The 12,804-nt window shown below is 52.0% G+C and overlaps 1 protein-coding gene across 2 annotated transcripts in view; it reads right to left on the bottom strand.

The window, feature by feature from the left end:
- Positions 1 to 12,804, bottom strand: part of LOC116948735 (zinc finger protein Helios-like) — a 72,591-nt gene that overhangs the window by 30,288 nt on the left and 29,499 nt on the right. For both annotated transcript variants that reach the window (XM_032965760.2, XM_032965758.2), the window contains exons 2-3: positions 9,349 to 9,410; positions 7,549 to 7,635 (exon numbers count right to left, since the gene is read on the bottom strand). In XM_032965760.2, the coding sequence (XP_032821651.1) occupies positions 7,549 to 7,635; positions 9,349 to 9,400 (139 nt within the window). In that variant the 5' untranslated portion in view covers positions 9,401 to 9,410. The remainder of the gene's footprint in view (positions 1 to 7,548; positions 7,636 to 9,348; positions 9,411 to 12,804) is intronic.

The raw sequence follows: 12,804 nt of genomic DNA on the forward strand, positions 1-12,804 counted from the left end.
TCCAATGATTGCTCAGTTTATTCCCATTTTCTGGATTGAAATTGTGTTTGTCTGTATATATGGATGGCTTCATGAACTAATCTTTGTTGATAGCCAGTGGGTTTGCAAAGTACCTTCGTCTTAGAGAAATAAATTTCGCGTGAGCCCACCACATAAAACAGATCTGCCACGGCCGAGGTATTGGTCCTACTGTGTTTCAGATCTGCCTTATGTTCACGAACACGGTCTGAGACATGTCGCTTAGTTTCTCCAATGGAACTACTGCCGCAGACATAGCTTAGTTTGTAGACGCCGGGGTATTGCATGTCAGGGATCACATCATTCACAGATGGGATCAGATCACGAAATTTATGTACTGTGTCAAATCGAACCAGGATCTTGTGTTTGCTCATGATTTTGGAGATCTTTTTGCTGACCCCTGCTATGTTTGCCAAGGTGATGGTTTTGCTAAGGTCCTCAGATGGTTCTTTGCCAACGGTTGGGGTGATAGCTTTACGGATTGTGTAGTCTGAATATCCATTCATCTTGAGACCTTGGTGTACGTGTTTCAGTTCACTGGCTAGGTGATGGTCGGAAATACATCAAGCTCTATGGTTTAGAGAGATGACATCGTCATCCTCTCAGCCGACAAGGGTAATGCGACAGTCATCATGGACAAAACCACATACTGTGGCATAGTACGTAGATATTTTATAGGGAAACGTTCGGTGACATTATTATTGTTATATGTTTCCAGCGGCCGACCTGGGGATTGAACCAGGGCCTGGTGGGACATCTGGGACCACAAGAGCATGCCAGGAGCGGCAGGAGCGAGGAAGCAAGCTGGCTGCAGCCTGGCACTGGCCAAGAGTGAAGTCTGTGGCCATCTGGTTACCGAGGTGCCCACCACTTACATTAACATTGGCTGTTTCAAACCTTTATAAACAGTTTGCCTTTAGAAGCTAACCACCTTTTCCTGATGACGACCGCTTGTGTTGCGATCAAAACGTCGTAGTTTTTTGTTATTTTTTTTAACCTATCTACGTGACTTTACCGAAAGACCCAAAGAATATGAATTCCTGCAGTCACGAAAGCTTTAAGTCAAGTATGCTATTGTTTATGGTTTATTAGAATCAGCAGAGAACAAAATGAAATGAAATAAAAAGCCATTCACCCTGAGAAGAGGCAACACTGGGTGGCCTCTGTGCCTATGCTTGCTAAAAAAGCTCTTCCCTTGATGCGTCAGCAAATTCACTAAAATAGATTTGAAAATAAATTCTGCATGAGGTCATTGTTTTATTATTAATAAACACGAAAGGCCTATTCTAAAAAATCCACGCGGGCTCGATTAAAAATACCAAACACCTATCTCCCCCCCCCAGCACCAACGATGTTTGTGTTTGTTTGGAATGCGTCACCGCCAAACATTCGTGACACGTTCGACACGTTGGGGACCACTGCAGCGCTGCGTGCGCCAGAGATTCGCCCCCCCCCCCCCCCCCCCCAGTTCCACGGGATCGGCGCCTGACTCACAAAAGCCCGGGGCAAATTTGGTGCAATTCGACCAACCGGCTCGTTTGACAGCCACTCCTCCTCCCTCCAAGCCCCAATCCCCCCCCAACCCTACAGAGCTCTGAGACACAAACTGTACCTGTCATGCACCTGCCCTGGATTGGTGTCCAACTCGTTTGCTCGGTGTCTTCGCTGAAACACAATTTACCAAATCTGCTCGAAAATACTGAGATCGGAGACACTCCACTGTTTTAGATGCACGGCAGGCTACGTTGCGTGCACGCGGCTGGCACGCGGCTGGCCCGGGGACCGTACGCGACGTCGGTTCTGCAAATATCTATACAAACAAAATGGCGACCTTGCACGTGGAGGTTGCTGGAGCGCAAGCTTCTTTTAAGCGTGGGAAAATTTACTGCTATGCTCTACTTTGAAAGTACTGCACGCGAATGTACGCAATTTTGAGAACGCGTCGCTACGTTGTGATGTCAGATTTGTAAACATCTGTAAAAATAACCATGGCGACACCGAGTGCAAGCACTTGCACTGGGTGAGGGTGGTTAATTAGTCAACAACGTTGCACTGTAATAGTTGCAAATGAAACGTTGCTTCTGTACATTCGTACATTGTTATTTTGCCAGGCAAATGTATGACTTTCATCTCCCACAGATGGAGCGCTGACACGTGCAGAGGCAGCCTCCTGCCTGCAGGTCCTTGTCCAATCAGAGCTGATGACACCTCTGGCAAGAGAAAAGAACATCTGTGGAGGTGGCCAGCTGGCTCAAAGGTCACCTGGGATCAAGCTGCGTTCGGCTACATCACAGGTGACCCAACGTGCATGCGAGTTGGTGCTCTCCGCCCGAGTCAGCCCGGTCACCAATGATTTTAAAAAATAATAATACAAAACTCATCGCACAAAATTTGGTTTTGTAATTAATTTGGCGAAATAGAGAATATATATCGGTTATGTTATCGGGCAACAAACGTTACTCTCATATAGCAGAGCGCGTGGCACAGTGCTGCCCCCTACTGTGTGTGGATCAGAGGTCACTGGAAGGGATCTCAAAAGTAGCTCTGTGACATCTACTTCCGTGGGCCGTTCTTTAACATGAAGGGTCGCCTCTGCTTTGCAAGAGTTCATAAAATGTGTTTCCCCTCATGACGTGATGCAGAACGCACCATCGGGATGCAGTTAAATTGCAATTTCGAAAAATAAATAAGACATAAAATGCATAACCTTCTGCCATCCTTCAGCAACGTCTTATGTTCCTACCAATATCGCACATGATAAAACAAATTCACTCGAGCTGTGTGTTTCACCACCTGGTGCCTGCGCCCTCTCCCTGCGTTTCCCTTCCCCCGAGCACGGCCTCACAAAGCCAAGCGAAGAGTTCGCTCCCAGGGCAAGGTGCGGCCAGCACGCCCACCCACTGGCCCGGCTCTCAGTCCGGCACTGCTTACCCAGTCCAGCCACTTCTCAAAAGTCAGCGCATAGCATCCAAAATTAAACACGAGCAAGCCAAGATAGGCCTAAAAAAATACCCCTCCCAAAAAAAATATTCTAACTGCGTAGGTGTTTGTGGCTGTGTTGCACAGCTCTCCGATGCGTTTTCAGAGCACTGCGAATTGTTCCTGGTGGAGTCCGGCGTTTCGCACCACGTAACTGGCAGCTTTTGCAGGAACTGGATTCAGCACGCAGAGCGAAATGTCATACATTATACCTAAATAAGCGGTACAACCTATTAAAACGTCATCATTCTCAACCACGATCAATCCACTGCTGGATGAAGGCCAGGCCAAGCTGTCACTATCCTGTGATGTAATAATCCACCAAGCATCTGCTGCACAATTTCTTTTTGGATGAGGCCACGTAATTATACGACCAAATTTGTGTTGTTCAAACCCTCCACCACCGCCAAATAATACGAATTGCCGCATGTGCAAGTGTTTAACGTGGCAACTATTATTCTTTCGGCTCACCATTAAGTTGATGAACAAGTTTCAAAACGAAATCTACCGCTTAGATGCACAAAGCACCTGCACATTAACTGATTTCAATGCTCCATCTGCTCCATACGGCACGATTTTTCCCCCCACACTAAAGCCGTATGGCGGTCAACGCCTCGAAACTCGCTCTGGCACCAGCGCCAGAATGCGCTCCGAACCGAGCACAATCCCTCATTGCTGTGAAGACAAAACAGCGGCGAGGGATGGGCCCGGAATGTAGACATCACGACGAAAAACGCTCGCACAGCGGCACTGACCTTGGGACGCGAATCCGGGAGTGGGAACGGCTCTCCTACGAATCGCAGCCTCCGCACGGCCTTGCATATCGCGCTCCGGGCCCGGCGGCCTCACATCGCCTCCGTCTCGCTCTGTTAATGCCTCTCTAACCCTCTTGGCAAAATCTCCGCGTTCGTTTGCAGGAAGATGCCCTCCTTCTCCTCTGACTGGCGCACGGCTCGGCAAACGGCAACGCAAACGTGCGGGCCTCGGGTGAGGCCGAGTTAACCGAAACGAGGGCAGGTTACCCGATGGTCTCCCTTCTCCTCCGACTGCCGAAGCCGGACACCTGGTCCGGCTAGACGCTCGGCCGTGCCCTGCGGTGGCGGTGCCGTCCGTGGAAGCGCACGGCCCTTGCCCGTGCCGCCGTTTGGGCCAGGACGTGACATGCGTCACGACCACGTTTGCCTCCGTAGCACGATGCCATCCCGTTGACCATGCCCTCCTCTACGCGCTTCTCCCACCAAGGGTTGGTCTGCGTCGTCATCATCATCGCCATCAGCCTGGTCTGTTGGCTTCCCAGATCAATGTCACCAAGCAACATTTGTTTAACCAAGAAAATTCTGGACAGGTTTGAACTTTCTGGGTCCCATCAACAGAACGAGCCTTGTTACACAATGCTGCTGAATTATAGGCGTTATTGGAGAGAGCACTCCATATACAAGATGGGTCCCCGTAAAAAAAAAGCAAGTTTGTGTACATATACATTGAGCATCGGAGTGCAAGAAGCAGACTTAGCGGTTGCCTCTATTGGAGTCGGCAGCCGTTGTTCAGTGAACATTCACCGAGCCTCAATTATCTGAAAATCCATGGCAGGAAGGTCGAGCCAATTTATTTTTGAGAAATTTTCTGCGTGGGAGGGCACCAGAGGGCTTGGAAGAGCCCCAAATATGTGAGAGGAGAAAAAAAAATGGAAACTTCACAAAAGCCGGGTCAGAAATCTACTTGCTGTACTGCCCCGTAGCACACGGGGGCCGTTATCTCCGAGCGAGCCAGCAACCCTCGCCGCCCGCCCGCCCGGCCGGCCGGGTGCAGGTGCGGTGGGTGCAGGTGCGGTGAGCGCAGCTCAGCCACTGCACCTGTCGTGTCGTAACCGCCGCGACGCATCGTGATCGTCGCCGCTGCACGTGTGGCGTGCGATTGCGAGCCTTTGAACAAACACGGTCGTTGCAACATCACGCAGCGCTTTCGGGTGCGCTTCTGCGGTCGTCTTGAATGCTCTTCCTCCTGATATTAGGAAGCCACTGGAGCTATGCACTTAAATCACCTTCATCCAAAACTAATTTCTTGAGAAATTAGTCTTCAGAAATGAGTTTTGTGTTTAGTTTGTTGCCCTTTGCCCGCACCTCCGATTAGCACGGTTTCACAAAGCATGGTGTGAAAGAAGTTCAACAAGCACATATATAAGTACGGAGCGACCCAGTCCGGGGCGGCGATCGTCACGTACGTACGAGAGAAATAAGGGGACCCCACCCCCCCGCCGACCGACCTTCGCCCCCCCGCCGAGCGACCTTTGCCCCGGCGGGGGTCAGTCGGCCCCGCGGGCTGCCCCGAGAGCCGGGGAGCGACGCGGACCGCGTTGCGCAAGGCGGCCGCGCCCACGCACTGCCGGCGCGGGGGAATCTCAGAGCGGGGAAACAGCGCCGTAAATAACCCAACGCGCGAGCGGGTATGCAGCGGGCGGAAATCGGCTTGGTAAGAGCGGCGCAGCAGAGAGTGCGGGGCGTAGGGGCGCCTGAGCGCCGTGCTACGAACAAAATGGGGAAATGCGACGGGGGAATAGTACCGTTTCATTCCTCGCTACGGAGCCCACGCCATCCACGATACGCCACTGGGCAGTTTCCCAGGAGCTTGAGAGGCGTTGGCAATCACAGACTTGCACGGAGAGCAAAGGATTTGCACGGCGACTCATGCACTAACGTACAATACAATCTTGATTTTACATGGGAAAGCGAGCGAGTGAATGAGTGAGCTAGTGGAGTAAGCGAGTGAATGAGCGAGTGAGCAAGGGAATGAGTGAGGTAAGCGAGGAGGCAAGTCAGCGCATGAGTAAATTAGCGAGTGAGGAAATAAGAGAGGAAGCAGATCTAGTGAGGGCATGTGCGAGAGCGTGAGTGAACGATAGAGGGAGCGAGCGAGAGTGAAAGTGATTGAGGAAGCGCGCGAGTGATTGAGTGACTGAGCAAGTGGGTGAATAGATGGGTGAGCGCACGAGCGAATGGGTGGGTGAGCGAGTAGCGAGCGAGTACGTGCGTGGGCGAGTCTAATCCCGCAGCGTTCCCACCCGTCACTGAGATATGACTCCTTATTAGGAGGTGGATGAGGAGGAGGTCCCTCCCATGGAAACAGGGCCACAGCTTCACGGCCACCACGTCGACGTTTTGGTCAAATAAATGATAAATAAAGATTCTGAGTCTGATGGATGGGCGTGAACACGAGGCGCTGTAGGCGGTCGCAGCTCATGGAGGAGCTCGTGGTGCTCGAGTGGCACCATATTCCACTTTTCGACCGGTTCCATTCCCTGAATATCCGCACACACATTGCTTCGTGCCTACTCTATAAAAACTATTAAAACCACTAAGCTACTAAGCTACTTAAAATGTACAAGGTAAGGCCCACTGAGCTGTACAGCTCTTTTTCAGAAGCGACCTGGCTATCATGAATGATAGGTAAACGAAGTGGCTTATCACGTGGACATTGATAGCAGCTAAATACTCCTACAAACACGTGACGTTGATTCTAAATGCGTAGATAAAAACTGGAGGACCCGGAGAAAAATTCACGTGACCACGGGGAGAAAATGCAAACTCCACATATACAGAGCTTTGTAGCTCATCAGATTCCTCCAGTATAAATAAAGATTCTGATTGTGGGGTTGAACCCACGACCTCCTGTATACCAGGTGAGGCAGTTGACATCTTCCCACCACGGTGCCAAAAGTGGTAATGACACCGGATAAAATTCCACGCGACCATGGGGAGAACATGCAAACTGTAAATATACAAGCGACAGGGTTTGGGTTCAAACCCACGACCTTGTGTATACCAGGCGAGGAAGTTAACATATCGCCACCGTGGCGCCCCCTATATACGCGGCGTGCAGCATTACGAGCTGCGGCTCACTGAAGAATGCTAAGAGCTTGTTGACTCGGCTTTCAGCTGCTAACTTTTCTATTTGTAATTCTGCATTTGTATATCGTGAGCGGGGAACCGCAAACCATTGTGTTCCCTTTGAGCAATAAGCAAGAGATATTTCACCATGGCATCAAGATTAAAAAAAACCCAACCTTGCATGCGCACGCTAAACATTTTACGGTGATTATGTGAAAGGAAACGTAGTCCTCGGAGCTTTAAGACGGGATGCTAAGCCCGCTGCCCAGCCCGCGTGCGCATGCACACATTAACAGATCCCGAGATATCACTCAGCGGAGAGACGAAGCATTGTGTGGCTTACAGGATGAGCCAACGATCCTCCCACCGCACAGCCTTGCCCAATCCTCTCAGCGCTGCACAGCCAAACACGTCTCCGTGATATCTTCGCAGATATTAGTAATAATTAATAACAAGAGAAACGATAACGAAGAAGACCCCCACACTCCGCCTCCTGCGCTGCTACGAAACCGGCACAAGGGAAACCCCCAAGACAAGTCGCTTGGTCTCGCTCCGCTCACAGCAGACCGCCGCTGGCCGCTCACAAATTTTCATTCCCTCCGACAGAAACGGAGCGCTTCGGTGTAACCCGACACGTGCTCGCCCGCTGGCCTGCCTGCCGTCTCACCTTGGATCATGTGATCCGAGCCGCCCGGGGGGCTGCTGGGCGATGGGGAGGAGGCGGCACCGGCTCGGTCTCCGTCCGTCCAACCCTCTGCGCCAGAGAGACGCACGCACGCAAGTGCGAACACGCACACACAAACACACACGCGCACAGGCACGCACGCGCAATCAGCTCATGTTCGACTATGACAGGCGCACGCTTCAAAGGGGCTCCGGATGCATTAGCAAACCGGCTGTCCCAATGGCAAATGCGTACCTCTCCCTCTCTGTCTCTCCTCGCTCAAACGAGCGTTAAGGGAGTGCTCACGTCCACTGATGGATCTGTGCCAACTGTAGGAATCGCGCATTCCTGTGGTGCAAGCCAGGCTCCCCCCGTGGGACGGTCGTGATCCATCTTCCATTAAGTGGTACCGACTTTATCGACCGTGACGGAATGGTGGTAAAATAACGATGGGCCGAGTCGAGCCACGATTGTGATAACGCTGCCATCACTAGCTACCGTCAGTTCGCCACGAGTAAAGGGAGCGCAGGTGACTGGTGCGGACCCCGATGAAGGTCTTGAACGACGATCTCGCACGGGCAGTGGTGCATGAACATGGCCGTGGGAAACTAGTCGTGGTAAATTCTACGGCCCGCGGAGCGCGCAGACACCACGGGTGTCAGGATACACGCTACGCGTTAGTTATACATGACATGCGTCTGTATCATCATGAGGCCTCCTTTTCCAGTAGCAAAAACCTTTCAGAAGCGAATACATTAATAAAAAAAAAGCACACGAGAAAATAAAAAAGGCCACACTAAATACGGGGCATCATCAGTAAGCTGAACAAAACTGGAGGCACCGACGTCAAAAACGCATTCGCAATTGACACGTGCTCCAAATGCATTTCATACGCAAGCGAAAAGTGCTTTATTAAAATTAAACTGAACAAAAATTTTCCCGTATGCAGCCACCGCAAACACGGCACAAGTGGTAGCACGATGACTCATTCTCGTGGCGAGCCGGTGGGAACTGAAAACATCAGGTCAAGGTATCGGCCGCGTCACCGCACCCCGCGTTTAGTGGAGGTCGTTATAGCTTTGGCGTTGCTGCTGATAAATGTAACAATGAGTGCGACAAGTGGCAGCACTCGGACTAAAAATGGCCGCATTGGCAGTATGAACAGGTACAAAAGCTCGCTGCTGACAGACGCAGCCTCGAGAATTTTCAGGAAATGCGTGCTAAAGAATCTGAAAGCCGTCACGCAATATTAACGTCGCATACCGACGTCTGAAATTCTTACCTCCCTCCATAGAAAATATATTTTTTCTCGCTCTCTCACATCTGAGTGTTTATGGATACAACTCGGTCTTCGTAACAATGGACAGACGGATTAGAAATATCCCGGGGGTTTACTCGGTGGAAAGACACGAATGTCGAAGAAGAGGCCTTTGATTTTGAACAGCCTCCGTAAGGTCACTCCGAGGGTTGGCTGCAGTGGGTGTCGGCCCAATCACACCTCCCACTGCTCAAGCAGGCGACACGCGGCGCTGCCTCGAGACGTGCGGCACGCTGGCTAGCCTTCTGTCGCCACAGGCTCATCGCGCCGGGCACTAAATTTGTATCAACGCCGACAACCCTGAACGTTGGAGTAAGATGCGTCCACGACGGACGCGTCAACCGCGCGCTGGGCACGCGTTTTTGTGGCTTGCCGTTAGGAGTGTCCCCAATCGTGAGCGTAGGGCGAGGTCTCCGGGAGACGTCGGTGGGAAGCGGACTGTCGGGTAGCGATGCGTTTGTGCGGGGCAGAGGGAGAGACCGTACCTGTGTGTGGCTGGTTGCCTGCGGCACTCTCATTGTCTGCTTCCATTATCATATCCACACACCTGGAAAGTCATCAAAAAGCACAAATTAATAAATAAAGCACCGGGACCTCTCTCGTACTTCAGATGGCGCAACCTGCGTAGGAAAACAAACACCGGTGCAGCACCATCACAGTGATCCACTAATCACTCCTCCAGGTGATGCACTACTCACTACTCCAGGTGATGCACTACTCACTCCTCCAGGTGGAGTGTTACTCACTCCTCCAGATGATGCACTACTCACTCCTCCAGGTGATGCACTACACACTCCCTCTTTGCAGGTTTAAGTCCTTCCCTTGACTGCTTTAACCATCACCCATGCCCCATTACAGTAACTCCACTGTTGGTCACCTTGGTTATTTCAGTTCCAGTTTCTACATTGTGATATGCAAACTACAGTGCTGAGCTATAGTTTAGTGCTGCTGCTATATTGTTGTTCAGGAGAGTTGTGGGCCTCAAAATTCGAGGCCCCGGATCTGAAAACCCTAAATCCCTGCGTTACCCCCCCCCCACTCCCACCCTAAATCCCTGCGTTACCCCCCCCCCACTCCCACCCTAAATCCCTGCATTACCCCCCACTCCCACCCTAAATCCCTGCGTTACCCCCAACTCCCACCCTAAATCCCTGCATTACCCCCCACTCCCACCCTAAATCCCTGCGTTACCCCCCACTCCCACCCGAAATCCCTGTTACCCCCCCCACCCTAAATCCCTGCGTTACCCCCCCCACTCCCACCCTAAATCCCTGTTACCCCCCACTCCCACCCTAAATCCCTGTGTTACCCCCCCCACTCCCACCCTAAATCCCTGCGTTACCCCCAACTCCCACCCTAAATCCCTGCATTACCCCCCACTCCCACCCGAAATCCCTGCGTTACCCCCCACTCCCATCCTAAATCCCTGTTACCCCCCACTCCCACCCTAAATCCCTGTGTTACCCCCCCCCCCACTCCCACCCTAAATCCCTGTTACCCCCCCACTCCCACCCTAAATCCCTGCATTACCCCCCACTCCCATCCTAAATCCCTGTTACCCCCCCACTCCCATCCTAAATCCCTGCGTTACCACCCACTCCCATCCTAAATCCCTGTTACCCCCCACTCCCACCCTAAATCCCTGCATTACCCCCCCACTCCCATCCTAAATCCCTGCGTTACCCCCCCCCCCCCCCACTCCCACCCTAAATCCCTGTTACCCCCCACTCCCACCCTAAATCCCTGTTACCCCCCACTCCCACTCTAAATCCCTGCATTACCCCCCACTCCCATCCTAAATCCCTGTTACCCCCCACTCCCACCCTAAATCCCTGCATTACCCCCCACTCCCATCCTAAATCCCTGCATTACCCCCCACTCCCATCCTAAATCCCTGTGTTACCCCCCCACTCCCACCCTAAATCCCTGTTACCCCCCACTCCCACCCTAAATCCCTGTTACCCCCCACTCCCACCCTAAATCCCTGCATTACCCCCCCACTCCCACCCTAAATCCCTGTTACCCCCCACTCCCACCCTAAATCCCTGTTACCCCCCACTCCCATCCTAAATCCCTGTTACCCCCCACTCCCACCCTAAATCCCTGCATTACCCCCCACTCCCATCCTAAATCCCTGCGTTACCCCCCCCCCACTCCCACCCTAAATCCCTGCATTACCCCCCACTCCCACCCTAAATCCCTGCATTACCCCCCCCCCACTCCCACCCTAAATCCCTGCATTACCCCCCCACTCCCACCCTAAATCCCTGCGTTACCCCCCACTCCCACCCTAAATCCCTGCATTACCCCCCACTCGCACCCTAAATCCCTGCGTTACCCCCCCCCCCTCCCACCCCTATCTGGCTGGCTACACAGTTTCCACTCGGCTGTAGTTTGGAACTTTTTTATTCATTGTACGATAAATAAAATCATCTCACGATATTATGAATACCACCGTAATCATTTTAAGCAATACCAACTGAGTAACTGGGTGATTATATGAACAAAGCCATGCCACTGCTGATTAACGGATGTGCGTGTCCCCGAGCAAACATAAATGAAGATAAGTCAACGAGATTAAAAGAATGGTGTGTGTTGTGTGCAGGCATATTACATGACCTTTGGGGTAAATTACTTCACTGCTGACATGCAGAGGAAAGCAATTACTTTGCAGTAGAAATATCATACGTAGAAATATTACGATGACGATTATGATTATGACGAGGATAATACGCTCTTTTAGCCAGAAAGGCTTGGTTAAAAGAAATGTAGCCAGGAAATCATGGTTAATTTTCAAGACTCTTTCAGGAGGGTCCTGAGACACGCCGACGTTTGGCCAATTCCATTGACGAGTGTTTGGGCGGTGGAAGGAAACCAGAATGACACCCACACATGGGAGGAGACAGTTCAACCAAATGCACAAATTAAATAAATGCAGCAATGCACCAGAGCCTTCAAACGACCGCGATGCCTCTCGTGTTCATGCAAAAACCGTTCCCTTCCTCAATGACGCGCCCCATCCCCAAGGACAGCGAGCGACACGGCGGACAGCGAGCACCACGGCGGACAGCGAGTGCCACGGTGGACAGCGAGCGCCACGGCGGACAGCGAGCGCCACGGCAGACAGCGAGCGCACGCGAGACAGGGTGGATTCACGAAGCTTCGAACTGCGGCCGAAACTCAACCCGACGCGCACAGAGTCTGAGGGAGGGGAGGGGGGTGGTTTAAACAGGAAGAGGGAAATAGATGCTACCTATGGACCAGAGTGGGAATCGACACTATGGTAGAAGGAAAAGTATGATTGAACACTTGCATCAATAACACTGCTCCAAAACGAAAAAAAATATTCTGTATATATAACAAGTTGCGATCTCTGCACAGAGATCCCTGCTACAGAAAAGGGTAATAGCGCGAAACGCCGTCTACAGTACGTTTTCATTTGAGAGCAGCGACATTGACGAATGTGTTGAGTATTTGTTGATCGTGGCTTGTGCACCACTGCCAAAGCTGCTTATTTAACAAAAGGGATGCGGTAAGGCCAATTGAGCAAATGCTTAATGGAGAGAGTGAGAGATAGAGGCGGGTGGGTGGACGGGCGGACGGCCGGGGAGTGGGCGCTTCATCTGGCAAGTTTGGTGCCAAGTAATAACATCGATGCGGTTCCTCCGCACGAGAAGGGCGTTCGTTGGGAGGAGTGAAATTCAATCACTTGGAGAGCATCGCCGTGCTGAGACGCATCGCACGACAGCGACCACGTAGACTGAACTGCTGAACGTGCGGCAGGAGAGCGCCGTGCCCATACTGCAGGCGAGAAATGGGTCCAGAGCACCCAAGCGTGCTGGCATCGAAGAACTGGGTGCCATGGTGGCGAGATGTTAACTACCTCGCCTGGAATACAGGGAGTCGTGGGTTCGATCTCAACCCTGACGCCTGCTGTATAT

Source organism: Petromyzon marinus, chromosome 34 (genome assembly GCF_048934315.1).
Source record: "Petromyzon marinus isolate PM22_M1 ecotype Great Lakes invasive population chromosome 34, UKy_Petmar_22M1.pri1.0, whole genome shotgun sequence".
In the NCBI taxonomy this organism is placed as follows: Eukaryota; Metazoa; Chordata; class Hyperoartia; order Petromyzontiformes; family Petromyzontidae; genus Petromyzon; species Petromyzon marinus.